General features: G+C 41.5%; 2 protein-coding genes across 4 annotated transcripts in view; one reads left to right on the plus strand and one right to left on the minus strand.

The window, feature by feature from the left end:
• The window catches only part of LOC121592196 (ankyrin repeat domain-containing protein SOWAHC), a 97,481-nt gene that overhangs the window by 58,578 nt on the left and 16,256 nt on the right, over positions 1-22,647 (minus strand). The window lies entirely within an intron of this gene.
• On the plus strand, positions 19,610-21,242 carry LOC121592197 (pyrroline-5-carboxylate reductase). The gene is made up of 4 exons (XM_041913583.1): positions 19,610-19,828; positions 20,180-20,427; positions 20,540-20,957; positions 21,036-21,242. The coding sequence occupies exons 1-4, from the start codon at positions 19,750-19,752 to the stop codon at positions 21,104-21,106; spliced, it is 816 nt and encodes a 271-aa protein (XP_041769517.1). The 5' UTR covers positions 19,610-19,749; the 3' UTR covers positions 21,107-21,242.

A 22,647-nucleotide genomic window follows, 5' to 3' on the forward strand; every position in this document is an offset into this window, starting at 1 on the left:
TATCATCGAATCATCGAATCAGTTGGCAATCATAAATAAATAAATGTACAAGAAGAAGCAATAATTATTCCCATTTAGACCATTTTACATCCAGATGCGAGTTTCAAGTTTGCATTTTAATTGCAATTGAGAAATAAACAGCAAAAGAAAGAGAAAACCACAAAAAACAGCAAAACAGCAGTTTAGAACCTGACTAACCACCCAATAAATTGACCCAACGTAATATACCAAAGTATTTGAGAAGTTCTGAAAGAGGATATTCCTTAAATTAATTTTGGAAAAATATTTTCCGAGCAGCTTTCCGTCCCGACTTTGGTCAAAGGATTGAATTTTGATGCCAAAATACAGCATCGAATTTACACTTACTTTTCAAAGTTATACTTCCATGTATGGTAAGCTTGAAGCATTGAAATTCGTATTGCATTAAATATGTTAGTGTGTTTTGAATAAACGTTCTTGAATTGACTTGTTCACATTTGACCTGACCCGATAATATAATACGTTACGGGAAACAGAATCCTACAGCATTCATCACCGTTCCTGCCGAACGTTTTTGATGATATGATAACCACAACATACGAAGAGACCAACTTCAGCAACTCGTTTCCTATCTCTAATCGACTGATGAAGAGAACTTCTTATTCATGTGGAGCATATAATAACTCTACTTTAATGCCATGGATGTCAGCTGATCGTGACAAAGCGATATGAAAATAGAATGCAGCAATCCTCAAGCAACCGAATCGTGCAGCCACTTGAGTGTCAGACGATCAGCTCAAACCGGACTAGATTTCGCAACCGAGCTCAGTACCTGCGAACCACAGCTCCGTACCTTCTCTATCTATAATCGTTAGGCACGACTCTCCGTCAACATAGGCGCTAGCAGGTGGAAATAAAATGAGTCGTACCAATAGCGAGCTTCAAGGAAGTTGGCAAATAAGTTGTACTGGAATTTTGATTCGTTCAGTTGATTTCCCCAGTGCCCACACTTAACGTGTGTTGGGATGTGTTCGTTCAAGTAGAATCAGAAAAGGTTATCTTTTAGGTAGAAGGTCAGTAAGCGGAGCAAAAGCATAATTATTTTCTTTTCTATAATAGGTGATGGTGGCGTTGTTGATACTCTCGCTTAGGGCATCGATAGTAAAGGTGCGAATATGTAAAATGTACATGTTGAAAAGTGGTTTGGGACCTTAGTTGCAAAGTGTTGAGCGATCTTAATTTGCATTTCCAGTAGATACAACGATTCAAAAATTCTTCCGAAAATTTCTGTTATTTTTATTACTTGTTTGATATTTCCCGAATAATAGTAACATCTTTTTGATAAATCTTCTTCTTCTTTTCGAGTGTTGTGCTGGACCATCCTAAATAAATATTATCATATTTTGTCTCAAAGCTTTGTTACACTTTTTAAAAAATCAAACCGTTTAAATTTATAATGTTTTCTGATAACAAATATTCTACAATAATAGCACTCCATAATGCAAAAGTTTGGGATAGTTAAGTATTAGACCCAAATTTATCAATTAAAAGGATCACTATGTCAAATTGTGTATGAGGTACAATTAGGAAAGTATTATAGAACTTGATCAAACATACTTTTAAAAAATAATGTAATTTCCCAATAATTCATAGTTTAATTATCTTCTTTTAATTTAACCCAGCAACCGTAGGTGCCAAGCCAATAAGACAAATTATATACCGAATAAAGTGCAGGACTCTCCGTGACTTACTAGTGTACTTATAGCAGAATTATTGCAAAAGCGTGGCCCACAAGATTAGAAACAATAAAGGCATGTTGCTAGGTCGCACGACTTGCCGACTGTACCACGGAACTAGCTCCACCCAAACTAATTTGAAATATTTTTTAAAAGGACAACTACTGGAGTTAGCAGGCTATTTATTTCGGTAAAATTTGGTGTTGATCATCTAGTATGGTAGTAGTTCGGCAAAGTTAAAACCTTGCATAAATAACCATATTTCTGTGGTCCCATTCTCGATGGGGGCGTGTATCTCATGTCAGGGGAACATACACGCATATCTCTAACCGTACGCACTCCGACCTTTCGCTGATGGTCAGAGCAAGGGTGTTGTTAACTCCCGGCGGGAAATAATTCTAATTTTTGCATAAAAAGCTTTCCCCACTAAACATTTTCATTATCAAATGAAGCGAACACCATTCCTGTGTTCATAAATATCCAAAACTTTTTATGCACACATTGGCACCCGTTCTTCCTCTCTCACTCTTAGCCCATGCACACATACACACAGCAGCGTCCCAACGAAGCGTATGTGTAAGATTGAAAGTACACGGGGAGCGGCATTTGGGCGGGTGGGACGGATCAGTTCACATAAACTCCCTCAAACCTCGCTTGGGGCTGACCGCTTTAATTAACGCATCCTCATCTTCCTTCGGTAGTTGGGGTGGGATGAGTTAAAACGAAATGTAGCTTGTAACGGAGCGACTGGTCCAGAAGGTAAAACTGACCACTTTTCCCACCATCGGCCATCGGGGAGTAGTTGAGCAGCGACGAGTACTCTCGTGCTCTTTTGGAAAAGGCACTTTTTCCGGCGCTCAGACTTTGGTCAACCAAAAGCGGACAGGAAATTGGCGACCTCCCCCCCGTGCCGGTGGAAACTTCCGGCACAAAAATGATGTAGCTCCGTGTTCCACGGCTTCGCCACAGAACATGACCAATCTGCATTGGGGAGCGAAAGGAATGGAGAAAGAGCTTACCGACGCCATGTAAGTGAGAGTGAGGGCCACATATGCGAAGCCACATCGTATACTACATTCTTAGTGAAATAATAGTGCTGAAAAAAGCAACCACACTTTGAAAATCTCGCACTATTAATCTTTATGGTTAATCAAAATTTATTACCACGAAATGCTGTTTGGTCATGCATAGTTTTTTTTAATGTGAGGCTGAGAAAACTTTCAGCAGGTTTTTGGGTGCAGATAAAACTTTAAAATTCAAAAAGAATGATTTCACAATTTCACAATATCACAACTATGGACAAATAGTGGTATAATTTTTTTTTATTATATTTTGTTCTTTTATCGATTATGCAATTCACTTCAAAAGAATTATTAATTTTAATTAGTCATTTTTTGCGAGTCAAGCAAAGTAAAGTGAGTCAAAACAAACAATACATGTTGTCAAATGAATCGGACAAAACTTCATGATATGATTTCGCCTTACCGGTTAATTTAATTGCAAACCAAACGTAAAAGCAAGGTGTCATCCCCAAGGATCGGCTCATTTCGTGTGCTCTCACTTTGGGGATGATGGATATGTTTTCGACAGTATACCGTTGCCTGTTAGCTCACGAGTTCAAACCAGCAATTCGTCCAACCGTGATCGTCACTGTCATTATATTGCCAAGATGAGCGAATTTCCACTAAACGATGACAATACGGTGTCGTCTTACGCGAGAAAACCCTCACACAGCGCCCATCGTTTCCCCGGTTCCATCCCAGTTTCGTGGAAATGAGCTGTGAAGCGTTAGACGCACGACTCGTGGCTAAAATTATCATCCATCCCCAGAATTGCTGCTAACCAGAGTGTGTCACTGTTTCACGGCAACAAGGATGAGGGATTTTTAGTAATTAGCATCGCATCAACCACACAAGGGAAAGGAACCCGCTGCCACGTCGCGTGAGCCTGCGGCGGAAGCTACGCTTGGGAATGAGCCATATCTGCAATGTTTTATTAGAATTTCCCAGACCACTGCTACAGTTATCCACACATTAGCTTCGCACAAAATTGGGCGAATGCATGTAAGCAACCAATGGCAAAAGAAAAAACAAAAAAAACGCGTAAAACGAATGGCAAAGTATTCACGTGCTGTCTCCTTACGAGCGAAGAAATATGCAAATTAATTTATGACAAACTGCGAATGCCCATGTATGTGTGCTAGTGCCAGCGGTTCTAGTGCCATCAACGGGACACAGACTTATAAAAACAAGATTATGACGAAGGTGCGGGAGTGTACCCAAAAAAGCAAAAAGTCGAGCGGAAAAAAGGAAATAATTAATCTAATTTATTGGTGTGGCGTAGTGTGGCAACGCACACATGTGGCGTGGTACGGAATGTTAACAATTTTGTATAAATCTTCTCAGCATGCGCGTTGTCTCACCGTGGGGATCAGTGGCGCGGGGGTGAAACAAAAGCGTTACCGGATTAGTGGAGCGAGTATGTTAATTAGTGAGTAGTGTGAGTGCGTGAAATGGAAAGAAACCCTTCTGAAAGTTCTAACAGACGGAAAACTAGGAATAATATAAGGAGACATATCTCTATCGCTGCGTTACATTTTCCACTGTACTACGCTGTCCAGCGAAAGAAAAATAATTTATCCCCGTTTATCATAGCAAGTGGTTCTTCTTTTGACGCTTGCTTATGTCTCTTGACAGATGTCCCAGTTGATAGTACATTGATTATTTGTCGCACAGTAGCAATCGGTAGGATGTTCCCTTCGCTCGTTGCCAGAATACGACGGAGAGCGATTACACAAACTTTTCCCATGTCTCCACTACTGGCGAGTTTCGAAATAGAAATCCTTGTATCACTAAACTGAAAACATGTGTTCAGTCAGTTAAACACACTTCCCTTTCCGTCCGTCGCATTCAAAAATGTATGATAAACGCGAGTTCGACGTTATAGTTTTTGGCCATACAGAAGCCTCCATTTCTTGTCTCTGCTTAAAGATGTTTCCCATTCGATTTATAGCTATCGTGCTCTCGCTTGCCTCTTGCCGTAGATTTGCTACTTCTGTTGTGCCCTGAAAGCAGATGCTCTGATATGTGAGTGAGTTGTAAATGCTACTGTCATCTTTTGCTCTTCCCACCTCGAACTTTTCGTCAGCGAGGGAATCATGCATCGCGAGGGAAGAGATTTCTTACCACTTTGCCACCAACCCATCCTCCTATCGCTTTCCATCAGTCACCACCACCGAACGACAAGTGACAACCCAAAAAAGGGCTAATTACTCATTTTTACTGCCTCGATTCGTGTGCTAAATCATTTTCAACCACCCCAATCTGAGACCCACAAGACGTTTGGATGGGCTTGAAACGCATAAAAAAAAACTCGACGTAGGACCACACATCAAAAGAATGTAGCTCCCGAATGTGGTTGATTTGGTCACAAGCATAAATACATCGCAGTTGAATGTGATTAAAAATGCTAAAAGATCGTCCCCAACAGCCTAAGTGGAATACAGATGTTTAGCATTTTCGCGATACGTGTTGTTATTGAACAAAGTTTGGCATATTGTTTTACCGTTTGCAAAAGTTTTGCAAAAAATACCGTAAAGAAGCATTGTTTGTACTAGTTCGTATTCCGCGCACAGATTTTCTGAACGATCCAGACAGCCAGCTTACCAGCTTGAGCTCTTTGGATAATGCGGGCGTAAATCAGCTTTTATCATCTCCCGTGTCACAGTTCGTATTTTAGCCTCATTTATCTAAAATTGTTTGACACATAGATAATTTTATGGTGCATCTTGTCTAAACAGGGCCTATCCCGTCCCGTTTGGCGCGACCATAAATGCATTAAGTGTCTTTCAGCTTTTTTGTGTTTTTGTGTGTAAGTGTGTGTGTGTGTGTGTGTTTTATTCCTGACTTTTTTTCTCTGTACCACGCGCCCGACTAAACGATACCGCAATCAAATCGAAAAACACGGCGCTGGGTTTATTATCGGTTGAAACTGCTTTTATGTGGTTTATGAGCACTGATGCAGTTAGCTCGTAGGAAGGCGCAAAAGGTGGCTGAAATCCAACTTTCCACTGTCGTATGATTCCGATGTCTTCTTTACAACTTTTTGTTTTTGCTTTGACAAGCAGTTCAGTTCTACTCCCTTCTGGGCGCCCTCTATCCGTGACACCCTCACAAAAACGTTCTACGGCAACGGCACTACGCATGTAAAACAATAAATTTTCTTCCGTAGCATATTTCAACGCATTCCTAACGTGACTATGGTGCAAGCTTCGGTTGGTTGATTCTCGTGAGTTTCGTAATTTACGACCCAGCGCCGCTTTGGAGTGTGTAAAAACATGGTGAATATTTCAAATGTTATGACAAAAAAGTACAAACACAAACATGACTCACGTCTGAATGTAATGGCTAATGCCTGATTAATTCAACTAATTATGTATAATTTACCAAAATCAGAGAGTTCGTTATCAGAGTTAGAAAGCACCCTTACCTTTCCAGTGAGTCGTTAAGTGCATATAGTTATCTTTTAAGGTTAATTTCACCACAGGATATTAGCAGCAAACCGGGTAGTAATGATATGAGTTTTATTATAATACATTTTATTAAAAATTGAAGAATGTTTTTAGTGTGCGTTCAACAAAGGTATCCGAGATTTATACCATTGTACTGTACTTTACCTGATTATTATTGGCACTGCAAATGACAACATTCGTATTCTATTGACCACATAGACGTACCCTCAAGGATTAAGATTCTTTTTTGTGTATCATTATGATCATCGTTTTTGACATGAAATATGCGACTAAGTCAATGCAGCATAATAGAAACGAATACACAAATACAAATACACATCGTTACAGAAACACTCTTAACCGCAGGTTAACATCTACCGATGCATCTCGCCACACTTTCACATCGAATCAGATAAATAAAAAGCTCAAGCTTTCAGTGCAACAAAAGAAAAAGTGTATATTTTTTATACCAACATGATCTAGACATTCATGAATTTGGAATACCTAATAAAGTAGTCAGTGCATGTTGGCAGGATGAGAATATGGCATACGGAGCAAAACAAGTGGAACAGAACAACAGCACCGACATACGATGCCCTGCGGGATACAAGCGGAGCTAGAAAAATTTCTCCTACGAAAAACAACAAATTGTTCTTGCTACTGGAATATAATGATGATGCGAATGGTGAACGAACGTAGTCCCGAGGATATAAACAAATAGAAGAAGCCATTTTTATCTCTAATTAGGATCACCGTATCTATGGCATTGAGTACGTCGAATAAAAAGTTACAGCATTGGTTTTTTTAGTGGCTGTATACTTTTCAGAAATATATGTAAAAATACATTACTAAAGGTGAAATTTGCATAATGCTCATTTATAATAACATCCCAAACTTACTCAAACTTATTTAGTATAGAATTTGGTTGATTACTATTTCTAAAATACATGTTGAAAATAGCAAAACCCGCATGTATGATTCGCCAATCAACGAACCAGGATGTTAGCAGTTTTACGACAAAACAAACATCGTGTCAAACGAATGCAAAGACGAGTTAGCGGCGACGGAAAGCTGATGAACGAAGACATTTTCGTAACGAATTGGCACTTACACGCATGTGGCCATACACCTTGTTTAATGGATGTCACGCCAAAGTGAAAACATGCAGCAGCTCGTGCAGACCTTTTGCTTGTAGCCAATGTGGTCCAAGGAAAATGTCGGTGAAAAATTGGTTAAAGGTATAAAACATAAACATGCATCTTATTAAGCGCGGCTAATGCGCCACACAGCGGCTCTGGCTGGCTCGGCGAAGCAAAACTGCATCCTGTTTCAGTGCGGTAGTCGTACTGATCGAACCTAGACTGGCTAAATATACTTCTTTGCAATCCCGAAAAAACAACCCCGTAATTGGAGCAAAACTTTGGCTCTTCTTCCCATCATACAAATTTTGAGGGTTCTAGGCGTTGTAAATATGTTTACGCTTGTTTTTGGCTACCCGGCTAGTTTGTCACGCGCTGTATAATTTATCGATCCTTCATCTTTCCGCTGCATCCACCCTGGGTCCTGGGGAGGGACGATTTTACCCAGAATTCGGCTGCTGGTTGTGTCTGTTAGCACCCCGCACATAGCCAACCGTGGAAGGTGTAGTATGGAGAGTTCATCATGTTTAACGTCGTGTTAGACCGAATGTAAATTGTAAGCCCGGGTGTTTACACAGGGCAGCATTATAACAAGCAGCAAAAGTGCGCGAGCAGTACCGAGAGCGCGTTTGGGCTCTCGCGGTGAGAATGTTTTCAATTAGAACGACAAGAAACCTGATGCACTGATAGCAATTAGTAGGAATTTTCTTGTCCCGCGCGCTTGGGCAGCGCATTATTATTTCACTAAAATTAGAGAGCATGCTAAAAATATGGTGTACCGTTGTTTTGCGTCATTTTGTTTGACTCCAAATTAAATACCGAGCAACATACCGCTAGACTGGGAACGCATGCGTTGGTACTTTGGCGCCGCCCAGATTGATTTTTAGAGCAATTTGTAAAATGAACTTGATTTTGCTTTTCGTCCATTATTTATTTATTGAATTTAACGTTATTACTGCTTTGGCCGTATTTTTTATAAATTTAATCGTTAAAGTTCATAGAAGAAAAGGCAAAATCGGCACAATTTGTTTTCGATAAGTTGATGGTTGATTTTATTTTATTTGATTGCCAACCAATCAGAAAATATTAAAACATCAACAAAAAACTAGCGATTAAATTATGACTTTGAATCGTGACACTTCACATATGACATAGACCCAACGAACAGTGTTTTAAATCAGGCGTTTGCATACGTTTTAGTTTACGGGCCACCTAGCTGCGCAAATAATTTTGTAGAAGGTAATTTTCAGGTTAGTTTTAACTAATAGGTGAACGTTAAAATATTCTTTGTATTAAAAAAATACTAACTGAAAATAAAAAAAAAAAATGAATAGCTTATCAAAAATATGAATTTCCTTTTAAAATAGTTTTCATATATTTTTGATAAATATAGTTAAAATCATTAATAATTTCTTTGGACGTTTACAAAGAAAAAAGGCTCTCGAGGTTGTGGATCCGAAACCTCTGCTTTAAATGCAAATAGACACACTGTTAGTTCGTTCGTTAGATAGTTCGTAGTGTGAAAGTGCAAATTCAAATAACATCAAATAATGAAAGGCTATTTAGCATTGATTTGTTTTAACCAGAATACCGCATTTCTTTTCGTCAAAACTATGGCCCAAGAATTGATTTTTTTTCTTATTCAGAGGGAACGGCTTCGGCTGTATTACTGAAAAGATTTCATACTTAAAAACAGAACAAATGTTCAATAAAAAATGTATATCTGGGCCAAACAGTTCCCTGAACTCATTAGGTACAATAACTACCATAAATAACTTCTAACCTACGATTAGCTTTCTCGGCCGTAATGAAGTTGGCGTGCTGAAAACAGCAACCACAACAATGTATTCAACTCTTTTCACAATATTGTCTAGAAGACAGCAAGGCTAGAAGGCACAACAGCTATTTGCGCTCAGCAAAACTAATAATGACCTCACGATATATTTTCATGGTATCTTTTCGCTTCCATTCACTAGAGTGCTAAACAAAGCTATCATCATTGAGGTGGTGCACAAAGATTCTGACAGCTTTCAACACTTTATAACATAACTTGATTGCTCACAGAATCGATCGCGAGAGGCTGCCCTTTTCAGTACAAAAACTTGGTCAATTAGTGCTAATTTCGGTAGCGTTAAGCACCATTAATTTTTTGTACCTATAATGCACAAAAAAAGCAAAACCCCATCCCTTTTCATACCCGTTTCCCGGATGGAAACGGTAGCGTAACACTGAAGTTCAACAGGCATCCTCGAGCAAACAACGAATGTTTATTCCGGCCAGCATCCGAATGCTTCAGGGTGCAACATTTTGTGCAGCTAAATTGATAATTTACATTTCGAGTCGTTTTCAACAGCTATTCGTTCGGAGTGAGTTTTATTTTCCTCCCAAAAAATCTTTTCGCTCGACAACTCGTGCGGATTGGGTCACTTTCCGTTATTCGTACTACACCCTTCGGCCCTTTTTACGAACGCTCGTTATTTTTGTCTGCTAGCGCATTTCTTTGGTAGGCATAGGCCGCGCTAATCATATGCTGAGAGAAGGTGCATTGCAGCTTTAAAGCTAAAGATAATGGATGAACAATTGTACGGCAGCAATCTTTGTCCTACCACGTCCGCACATAGACCCCCGTCACACTTGTCCACTAATGCAACTGCAGGACGGTGCAAGGTGTTTGCTAACAAGAGCCTTTAACATGCCGTCGGCAGCAAACTGACAGAATGAAGAGGCGAGTAACCAGCCCAAGATTTCAGCATTAAACCCTTGGATGAGTGGAGATCAAAATTGTATAGGTGTTGCATATTTAGAAGGAACAAGATACATTATCAAAACTTGTTCAGCGAAATAAAACCAAGCACAAAAAGGTGTAAAAATTGTATGGAACACAGTCACTATTCACTGGTATATTATTTGCAAGGGTTTATCCAAGAACCTATAGAGACTGAGAAAAACGTGTAAACAGTGCAATTGCACAACCCTTTTGGCTCAAACGATGCGAATCAACCTCGCCCATATGCGGCATGCAGACTCTCCGAGGGCATTTTATATTGAAAATGCATTTTTCACCAACACAGTAATGCTCGACTTCAACTGCACATAACGAACCACAACGCTTTGTGGCCTGGCCGGACAAGTTGGTAGACTTAATTAAAGAAAATCGATTTAGGACTTGTAATTGTTTGTATTTCAATTTGAAGGATATATATCTCTCGCTCCTCGTACATGTGTTATTTATTTGCCGATACCACTCTTTTATTTGGACGCTGCCGGACCACCCCTTCTGTCTGAGCTGGGCCGGGTTCAGTTGCCAAAAGAGAGCGAGAGACAGAGAGTGAGAGACGGATTTGGATGGTGAAGTAGGCACACGTAATTATTTTTATACCGCTTCATACACGACCCAGCCGCTGTTGAGCCATGCAACCACACACGGTGGCTGCCAGAATGTGTAGTAGTAGCAGCCACCTAACTGTGTTCGACGATGCCCCGAAGGACTTGTTTCCAATCATAACCGCCGTCATTGGAACGTCGATGAAACGGTGACCATCGCACACGAGAGGTCTCATGCAATCGTGCGTGCCCATTTAGCAGCTAGATGTTCCGCACACGTCCTCCCGTGTTCGATAGTGCCAACGGAAAGGTGTTCCAGACGCGCCACTAAAGGACCGCTGCCGTCGGGAAGAAAGTCTTCGCGAACAAAACAAAAAAGATAATTTACCGAGTTTTGCTTTGACTTGTCTGAAAATCAATTTCATCGGTAGTTAGCTGCCACTTAAAACATGGCTACCGGGAATTGATAAATATGTAAATAATAAATATTTCCTGCTTTCACCGCGAGCCGCTCAATTCTTGGTGATGACACACGATTCAGTTGGGCGACAGTATTGTTACGACGGCGATAGGGAGTTTAATGTTAAATCTATATGCAAATACATTTTCAGATCAAATTCAAAATCAATACAACAAAACGAAAAATAGTAAGCGTTGCGGACATTTAAAATTTCAATTGCACATGAGGTCTTTTAATTTCGTTTAATTTTATTAGTATTTTTCTAGATAAAAAGTGCTCTATAGGGTTTTCAACAAACAATTTATGCAGGTTAGCATTTGAACATCATCGTGGTTCTCATCAATTAATCGACCTTCTTCTTTTAATAGAAGTAGCATCTTTAGTAGCATCGAAACTAGTAGCAAAAGCTCAACGACAACCCATTTCTCTGTTCTGCATCAGCTTTAAGCCATATAGAAGCGATTTATTTCGAGTGAAACTCGATCTGTAGATGAGGTAGCGCCCCGTAGACATTGTACCAGCAATAAATAATGCTCAATTTATCTAATAAACCAACTCTCGGCTTCCCACAAACATATCATTCACATTGTTGGACCACCAACGCCACGGCAATCCCCATTCAGTGTCGTGTCAAACATCTCAGTTCTTTTCTAAATTCTTGGCCGTGGAGGTCTTGATTTTTGTCCCGAGTTTCCCTATCAATCCAGTGCATGAGATGGCCTTGCCGGTTCTATTCTCGAGCGGGTGCACTTGACTGACCTAACATACGTAAAGCCTAGGTTCAGATAGAGCATGATGGAAAAGTGGAATACAATCACTGCCATAAAATTTGAGAAAAATGTTCGAGCACGCCAACCAAACGGCAGCCCTAACAGACGGTTGGCTTCACATCAGAAACGAAAAGGAGGTGCGTTAAGTGTAGGAAAACATCGGGAATGAAAAAAAAATACAACATAACTATGAATAATAGGCTCCACAATGGGAGAGGCTAAAACAGTAGGGCTGTGTAGGAAAAAAGTGTATGCAAACGAACTAACAAGAACGGTTCGATGCATAGATGGCGTATATGCCCTGCCAAGAAAAGAATCAGTGAAAAAGATAGCATCACTACCATACGTGAAGGAAAACGTTCGCGATTAAAGAGAGAGAGAGAGAGAGAGAGAGAGAGAGAGAGAGAGAGAGAGAGAGAGAGAAGAAGAAATTGTGAAAAAAGAACTGCCTAACCTCCAAACAGAGATGCGAGCGCTATATTTTACTTCAAACATCGCATAAATCATTTCGGCTCGGGTGTTCTTCGCAACAGACTAGAAGCCTCTCCCGAGGCAGTATATCTTCGGCCGGCGTTGTCTCATCTGTTCTAATTTCTGTCTGTCTATTTATTTTTCTTTCAATCCCTCATTAACTAGTGGGTAGTGAGTTCGCGTGACAGGATACTTGAGGTCGGTCAGAGGTTGATCTTTTTTCACATTCAGTGTATAATAGTTTACACTTTTGATAAAATGTGCAATAAATACACTGACATGCCAATCAGTTTACTGCAAATAGCTATGTGCCAGGTAATTTTACAAGAAAACTGTAAAACAAAAAAATCACTAAAATCACATCATTTGCATACCGCGCTATTCGTTGCATTCCTATTGCACAACAGCAATGAAGCATCACATTAAATCATTAACAGACGATTCAGTAGCCCTTAGCACCGTGCAGTGTATAACCTCGGAGCGTTCTAGGGGCATTTCGACGGTCGTACGGTTTGCAGTCGAAATTCACACATACCTGCACGAGCGCTCGGTTGCCATTGCAATAATCATCGATCACTCGGCTGCAGCAATGAAGACCTGCATTTTGCATTGTTTGGCGAAGCTCACTCTGCGGCTTATTGCAGTGCAAAGCGCTTACGCGCACGGTCCTTCGAACAGTTCCGGTTTGTTCGGCCAATACAGCAGCATTTAAATTTATTATCCGCAATTTACTTCGATTACGAGTACGACCAACCTTTTAATTCGATGCGATCTTTTTCAATTTGAAATTTTCGGTAATCGTTTCAGGTCAGGCGGTTGGAAGAGAAGCAACCATATACCAGCACCACGGTGCGCGGAAAAACAGTAGAGTCCTTTCAGCCTTATACGCAAAGACTCACCAGCAAAGCCAACCTCGGCGTGGTGGATGCCCATTTCGGAAACCGAACGATGCCCAGCGACCGACCATAAACTTTTCCACCAACACTGACCACAACCGAATCAGGAAATTTATTAATTTATCAATGACTGTTTCCGTAAACATGGGGCGTTCAACATGCGACCAGTACCATACCATGGCTGGTCCATTCGAACTGCAGAAGCATGCAACACCGAGCGACGTGTGGACGGACTGCAGTGAACAGACTTTTGCACAGCGCGCACAGTAGGCAGCGTGCCGTTTGTGGTGAGGCAACCTTCTCGCTTGCACTATGGATCTTCCGCGATCCTAAAACCACATCTCCATTCATTCTTTTCCAGCAGTTGCGTGCAGTGCAAGGGACGTTGCATACCGCCAATTGGCAGGCAATCGAAATTGCACAACCATCCACCCAAACTAATGCAGCGAGGATTGAGATTATCAATGCACAGTTTTATGTGTAAAGCGTTTTACGGCGCATTATACCATACGACGCTTTAGAAATTATTTCCAAAGGGAGTTTGTAACCATCTTTTTCCATTTTTTTATGTTAAAAGCTCGTTTCACAATTATTGTCACATTTCATTTGGTTGAATGCGAGATTTTGTTTTCTGGCAATGATTTCTAGAGCATATTATAACAAAATATTCGATAAATACTTCGTATGACTTTTGGCAAAGCATGTTTCGCATAATTGCAATACGTTTATATTATAATTAAGAAATTACAAGTGTTGCATCAGCACACAAATTCAGATTAAAACTGGACTACTTTTTGGTCCTGGGTGGTTAGGTAGTTGCGTTATTTGTTATCAAAATACCTTGAGAGTACACCATTCGAGTTTTCTAATATGGACATCGTCTTTTATGAAGCTGCTTGTGCAAAGCTACTATATGCACCTAGCTTACTTACGAAAATTGTCACGGGAAGATAAATGATATCTAGAATGTTCTATAAAATATCTATGGATTTGGTTTGGTTTGTATTTTTGTTATTCATAAGAATCGGTTTTGGACGATTTGCTGGTTTGTATTTTGAATCGAAATGAATATTTTCAAGGGAACAAACAAAACAAAAACTCGTGAAAGAGATTGAAGACAAACCTTCGAGATCTCTCGAAGACAAAACATTTTAAATATAATTCCTTCAATAATGTTTTCCATTTGAAATGTCTTCCCCCCACCAAAAGTAACAAAGTCTTTGTGATTGTTCTCGGGTTTCTTTGGTATTTTTGTTGCTTTCCATTGCTCTATACCTTTGCCCAATTATGTCCAGTGTCATCTTAATCATTATTGCGCGCATGACGACGGCTTGATGGACTGTCGGACCTCCATTGTTTGGAGGTAGAAGAAGCGTGTTTAAAGTGCAGCAGATGGCGCCAAGCAATCAACATCAACGGCTTCCTTTATGTGATGTCGTCATTTTCTATGGTTGTGCATTTCGCGTTCTGTTCGCCTACCCGGCCACCGACCACTGAGCGGTAACGCTGCATTGTGGCTGGCTATAAACCGGGACCACCTTTGACGCCAGGTCACATAGCTCGACGTCGTTAGTGTCGTTTAACCTCCACGTTCGAAGAAAAAACTAACGGCGGGCGGAAAGGATAATCTTACGCTAACTTTTCATCAAACCTCTGGCCAATCTTGTCAAGCGCTCGGCAAATTTCGTTCCGTGCCAGTTGACGCCGCCGGCTGAAAAAAATGTCATCCAAATGCTACATGTCCTCGGCGGTTGAACTGGTTTGATTTATTCTTCTCCTTTATATGACTTTCTGGCCCTGGTTTCCAGGTTTTTCCTACGCAACTTTCAACCAATTGCCAACTGTGGAGCAAACAGCCTGAGGTCTTATGAGGCGAACAATTTATGTTGGCTTGACTGAAATGAATTCGAAGCCATACGGTGGTAGCGTAGGAGACGGTAAGATGCATGCAATCGATCGATCGATGTTGGGCCATGGCCCATGGAAAGGCCACAAAGAAGGGCATTTAAGCCGAAATCTTTTGTTCATTGCAGCAGTCTGCACCTCCCTGAAAACTGTCGACTAGTTCGGCGCAAAGCAAAACCTCGGCGGTTACTTAAAGAAAGAGAACTCTGCCGCTACGTCCGCCGCCACAACCGCCGCCTCCGTCGTATTTGATGGTGGAGAAAAATGACTTTTCCACAAGATTGGTAGGAAGCTGTCACACGTCTGACACCCTAATATCTATTAACATGTTTACGGCGTGGCCGAAAAACTAATTCATTACCTACTGCTTCCGATACCAATTTCTGTCGTACAATGTTTCTCGATTGTGCCTAGCCACCCGAACACAACGACACATAGTGCTCTTTTTATAGAACTGTCCCCGGGATATTTTGCCGAAAGTACTTCACTAGAACGATAGAAGCGATTGGTCGCTTGCTGTAGCCGAGGTAGCGCGGCTACAAAGCCCATGTTTTTAATTTTTCTTCTGCTTAAAACGGGATGCTGAAGGTGACCAATTTATTTGTATAGAAAAGTGCTTACAGATATAAATTGCTCAACACGTACAAGAACTTTCATTGAAAATGGACGCAAAACAAAGAAAAAGTATGGACGAAAATAACTCTAAATTTACGTAAACTCAAATACATCCTGTGTTGATGTTGGTAAAGCAACGTTCTCGCTTTTAGAAATCTGCACTTGGGTATTAAAGTGCTTTCTTATTCATTTTCATAAAATAAAACTAGCATATGTATGACAGCGAAGTTTGATTGCAAATTTTATATGGCATAACAAAATTGATGTATCATAAACTGCATTTTTGCTGATCGTTTTAGTTACTTAATATCAATTAGAACATTGGGTTATCTTTATTATATTTATGAACAAACCAATTATTTTAATTATGCTCGTGAATGTTTGAATGTTGCAACGTAAAATAATAAACCAAAAAAAAAAATGCGTTTCACTCACAGGAATAAATTTAAAAATACACCATACGTGGCCAAATTTTACTTTTATCACTTTGCTGAAAACATTAAACTGCTCGGTAAGGAACATGGCCTGCTTCTCTGACACCCGTTTAACAAAATGGAAAAATCTGTCCCCTTAATGAACACTACGAGATGTTTACCAAACGGGACTTCCGAGAAGGGACTTCAAATCCGTCCCGCACCACCGTGGCTTATGCTGAATGAAAGAGAACATTAAACCATACTGTAGGCATTTAATAATTTTTGATAATATTAAACACAGCTCGTATTAAACATTTATGTACGGACATTACTGCGTCCCTTCTGCTGCCTGCAACCCTCTCCCTGCTTTAATCTTCCGCTTCTACAGCTAAAGCCCAACGACGACGTACAGTCGTTTGCCAGACGACTCTGACGTTACTGGGCCAATCGCAGGACGAACTGCACCGTCTTTTACACGGCCGTGGGGTTTGGGAGGAAAGAAAGCAATTCGGAAAGAAGCTGGTAAAAGATGAATATGAATTTTAATGTACTCATCATAAGCGCCAGCACTTCGTACGAATAAACGCGCCAGCTTAATGATCGTAAGCACATTGTGTTAGCTGACGTCTACTTCACGGGATCATGTTGTCGCGCGGGGCATCGTTGGAAGCCATAGCAGCATAGCACAACAAAGCCTCTTTACTTGTTCTGTCCTACACACATGTATATATCTTTTTTGCCCAAACTTCTTCACAGTCAAGTGAACTCGACGACAACGTCTATTTGTTGTACAAGTGATACGGCAAAACATATGACCTAACGTGTAGGTACGTGGATATTAAAAATGTGCTGTTTCCACATACCACAGCCCCTCGACCCAATACGCCCGCAAGGCGGAATACAATCAGGGCACGGGCGAGGACGAATGACACAACACGACAGACACGCGGCACACTAGGTAGGCCGCCCGTCTTCCAATGCCCGAATGGTGCAGTTTCTGCGAAGGAAAATTTTAATAAGCGCCACTCGTATATTATAAATACCGAGAAATAACCATATTAACATGACATTCCTTTCGTATGCTAATGTTATGCTTTATAGATGATGCACTCTTTCCGTACAGTTGCCCTGGCAGTGGCAGGCATTGCCACTGCTAAGGTATGTATTTCAAATACAATTTCGGTGCCTCGGAAGAAGCCGTGAGCCTACGCGAGCCTCTGCGTACGACATAGAATCACGGATTTGTTCTTTGCTTAGGCAAGCAGTGCAACACTTCCAACAGTTATTACATTTCTTTTTCAAAGAGCGCTCCGGGTTTCAACGCTTTGCAAGGGATGAGAAGTGCAAACAGGACGGGCTGAGAGGTTGTGGTCCATTTTTCATACCTCTCAAGTGGTGGACACACCGAAATGCGGTGGAAAGGTTTTAGAGCTGAGATACTTCTTGGTTTTGCCTGTTGAACCTTACACTTCACTGAAGTGGAAGATGTGAAGTAACACACCACTTGCTAGGTTTGTTTTCTTGGGTTTTTCTTTCCGTTCTGTTCCTCCAACTGTGTCATATGACGCATTTTAGGATACGGGCGCCTTAAGGATGTTAATGCAACACTAGACAGCGAGTGTTGCAAGTTATTGAATAGCTTTTTTCCTTTCTAACTAGAGTGTTATATTTCAAGAGGTTTCAATTTCAATAAAGCATACATTTCAATAACTTACAAATATTAATACCAAAATAACATAAGTACAACTTGTTAGTAATAATAATCGATTTGATTTCTGCGTGTGCAAATCTCGAAAACCTAAGAAACCTAGATCTTAGGAAGATAATACCTACACAATGATAAAAGATGCATAATTTAATTCGTTGATATTGATTGTATAGCCTTCAATTGATAGATACAACAGTGAATAATCTTTACCAATAATTCAATACGGACGGACAATTGTTTCAGGCTGTACATTCTGGCGCAGAATTCTAATTAGCATCCAACTAGCTTTGAATGACCTATCGATCCCTAAATTGGGACAACAGTCTCGTCAGGTTCCAAGAAAAATATCTTCAATTACATGAGACACGCTTGTTCCATTTTTTCTCATAAATAAGAACCTCTCAAGTGCTAGTTAACCCTCGCAGGAGGCACTCGCACAGTTCAAGTGCACCGACACGTTCAGCCTACACCATTTCACTGTACATAATGTTCTCTAGCTTCCAGTAAAGGACAAATGCTGGGCATAATGACAGCGTTCCAGGAATGAGCGATGAGGACGGATCTTCAAGCTTAAGTGGTCCGTTTCGGTAATGCATTTAGCGGCATAAGCATTATACGGTTTTGGCTGCAGGGATTGTGCAACATGTTTGTAAACAGATGTTTCCGTCTAGTGTTCTGCGCACAAAGTTCGAACGGCTAAAGATTACGCCTGGTAATGATGATCCTGCTGACAATGACAAGCGCCGCAAACGCGTATCACATTTTAACACAAAAAGGGGCGTTATGAAGATGATCGAGTTACGAGAGGTCGTTTTCAGAAATGCGATAGAGTGTTGTGATGCTTCAGAATGTCCGTGCACTTGGAAACACATGTAAATTGGTATGAGTTTGTACAAAAGTTACAAACAAAAAACTTTTTTTCAGCGCTCCAGCATGCGTGTTGATTAACCAAAACTAAATACAATGCCCATTCATGATGCTCTCGTGATATGGTTTCATTTGCAACCAAACCGAGTCAAAACATTCTTTACTTGCTGCCGCACAGTTCGCTCCAAGATCCCAGGAGTGCCGAGATTTAATGTCTTCATAGATGTAACCAGTTAACGCTGCACAATCGCGAAGGGGTAGCTTTATTTATGCTTCATTTAAAAACATGTCACAGTAGCATATGCGTGCGTTTACACTTAAATTAAGTTCGTGCGGTATAATATAAACTAAATTAAACAAAATGTGGGTGTAAATCCCCTTAAGTGCGCCAACTCCAGCTGTTACCCTTTTGCATAGTACTGCGCACCTATTAGGCGGCAGGCCGGGGCAGCATCGTGTTGTGGTGGAAGATACTTTACGATCTTGGACGGATTCCGGTACCAGCACACCCACCATGCCATTTCGCTTAATTGCTCTAGGGTGCCTTAAATTCACACCCACACGCTTGGCACAAAAGTTGCACACCAAACACCGAGGTGTTGTGTGGCTGATGCTAATGGTTTCACTTACTGTTGTTGCTGCTGCCGGTAGCAAGACGCTCCGTGGGTCTGAAGCCTGCTGGTTTAACCGGTACGGCATTGATAAGATTCTCGGACGCCTGTGGACCTGCATTGACCGGACAGCATCATATCAGTTCAAAGATGCAGACGGCTTATCAGCAAGCATTGGCAATCGGAAATCGGCCTCGTTTCGTAACATTGACTTCAACAGCACTATCATCATGGCCACTCTCTGGCCGGGAGTGTTGTTGATGTCTACAAAACTAACGCTAGTTTGTAGAGTGAGTTCCGCTAGAGCACAGCAAATTTATTTCCGCAGCGCAGTGTACAGAAATGAGTAAATTGTTAAAATTAGGGTTTCTTGGTGGAGGAAAGATGGCTCAAGCTATGGCTAATGGTTTTATTTCTGCTGGTGAGCTATACATCAATTTTGTAAATTATATTTCAGATTTGTTGTTAATTGAGGTGTATATGCCATCATCTACAACGCAATTAATAATAAGACCCAGGCATCACGCGTATTGTTTCATAATCATGTGTAAATAAAAGGTTTCCGCAAACAACAACAGATGAAAAATTTCAATAAATCAGTGATAAGATTTGGATGATTTATCAATGTGAAATGTGATTCGTACCTATGATGTTGTGACGTGTTGGTACCGTTGTGATGCCTTGTTTCGAAATACCTGCATCTTTTCATTATCATCGTAGTTACATACCAACAGCAATTACACCTACGAGTTGCAAATATTGTGCTTTTCAGGATTGACACGAGGCGAAAGCATGACGGCTAGTTTCCATCCCTCTGACCACGCAAACATAGAGGCGTTTAAAGCGTTTGGAGCCAAGACATACGTCGAGAACCTGCCGGTGGTGAGCGGTTCCGAGATCATCTTCATCTCCGTCAAACCCACAGTCGTCTCGAGCGTGCTGGAAGCCGTCCGTCCCGCTAGCGCTGGTAAACTATTCATATCGATCGCGATGGGCGTTACTTTGCGGGAGCTAGAAAATGTGTGATTATTTTCCTTTTGCATGACTGCATGATAAGCCACCGAAAAATCAATCGAACCGATCGCTGATAACATGCATGCTCTGTTTTGCTTACTTTTGCGCTCTACATTAGTCGCTGGAGTCTAAGGCGCGCGTGATCCGCGTGATGCCAAACACGCCTGCTCTGGTACGAGCCGGTGCTTCCGTGTACGTTCGCGGATCGGCCGCTACAGATGACGATTGCAAGGTAACGCAGGCCCTTTTCCAGGCCGTGGGAACCTGCGAGGAGGTGTCGGAAGCTATGATGGATCCCATCACGGCACTATCGGGCAGCGGACCAGCGTACGTGTTTGTAATGATTGAGGCATTGGCTGACGGTGCGGTACGCATGGGATTGCCGAGAGATTTGGCCTACCGGTTGGCATCACAGACGGTGCTCGGATCTGGCAAGCTAGTGCGCGAGACTGGACGCCACCCGGGACAGCTGAAGGATGACGTAACGAGTCCGGCCGGCTCGACGGCTGCCGGTCTATCCCATCTGGAGCAGAACGGTAACAAGCACTGCTGAAAGAACCATTTTGTAATGATTGTGTCCTAATGTGTTTTCTAACGTTTCATATTATCACCAGCCTTCCGACACGCTGTCAGCGGAGCCGTAGAATCGGCCACAGTTCGATGCCGTCAAATTTCTAGCAAGTGACACCAACGGCATCAATCATCACCGTTTGCATCCTTTGCTCTCGATGAGTCTCCACGGGAGCAGAACGAAAAGTGATCCTTTAAATACTTACCTAGTAGTTATGTTTGTGTACATTAAAAACAATCGCGTCCAAATAGCTCAGTCTCGAAGTTGTTCTACCTCCCTCTTACTGTTTCCAGAATTTCGATGGCACAGGAAGCGCAAATAGACGCCGAATGTATCCACCATGTACGTACTAATTTCACAATAGCTCCTACGTTTTACTTCAATCCTAGCTGTCATCCTTCAAAACTCAGAAGCCCAACGCGACAAGAACACTTTTATGTTCGTACTAATAATTTGCCTAAGAATGCATTAATTATCCACCGAATCTTCCCCTAGAGGGCACACGTCAAAGTGATAGAGTTTGTTTTCAGAAGGGGTAATCTACGGATTCACCTTCCACACTAAAATTATTCATCATTACAATTCAGCCTCTCATCATGCAGCACCCTTTTTCCCATTACTCATTCACTCGCACCGTCGTGTCACGACGGTACACCGACTCCTTTGGTCGTGAGGGTGGAGGCGCTAATAATGCATCACTGATGTTTGTTTTAAAAATATGTCCCCTCAAGAAACGTTTCTTCAAGCGGAGGCGATACGTATACTTCCAACCCGCCCATAATCCAGTGTGATCGTTACGGCAGATCGTTGTAAACGAATGATAAATTTGCTTTTCTCTTTCTCGTTCTAAATTAGAGCGTTTTATTCAGTTTGTCGCATGTGCTTTCCTCTCACACTTTCTACAACAGCAATGGTGGAATGCTATAGCAACACCGCAACAGTTCTAAATGGTTTTCATTGCCATCATGACACTACAAGTGAGGAGTCTTGCTTGAGGGCCAGTAGCCGTTGGCTGGCAAGAGTTCCTAAATTACGGAAGTGTCCACAGCCTGGCACGACCGTGTGTGGGGTTGCATTATTTCACGGACCTATCGTTACAGACGTCACTCAACAACGATCAGGCACTTCTTTAGCAGCCCATATTGAAGACGCGCTCGAAAGAACGGCATTATAGCCGAGAAAATAGGTACAGTAGCGCTACCGTCGAGGACGTGAGACACGCACGGTTAATTTACGATTCGGATACGGCATGGGAATCATTTGGTCGCGGCCTTAACTAAACAGCTCCGACCGAGCTGTTAACTATCTCTCTCGGCAGCTTGTCCCGTACTACCGTATTTGAGTGACAAACCAATCGGAAAGAAAGGCCGGGAATGAAATTCACATGATTTTGTTTTTGTTTTACTTTTGAGCGGTTTTTCGAAATGCGGTAGAAGATTTACGGCCCAATTTGTGTGACATTGACGACGTGCGGCGAGAGAAAGGAGTTAACGTCAACCGAGCTCATCAAAATGGGGTTCTCTAAGGAGCACTATCCATGAACACGTAAACGATGACTTACACATGGAAAAAGCGAAAGGTTGATGTTGTGTATTATCATGTATTTGATGTAACAGATGCATGTAACAGATTATCAGATGGAAATTGAGAGTAGA

Source organism: Anopheles merus, chromosome 2L (assembly GCF_017562075.2).
Source record: "Anopheles merus strain MAF chromosome 2L, AmerM5.1, whole genome shotgun sequence".
Taxonomy (NCBI): Eukaryota; Metazoa; Arthropoda; class Insecta; order Diptera; family Culicidae; genus Anopheles; species Anopheles merus.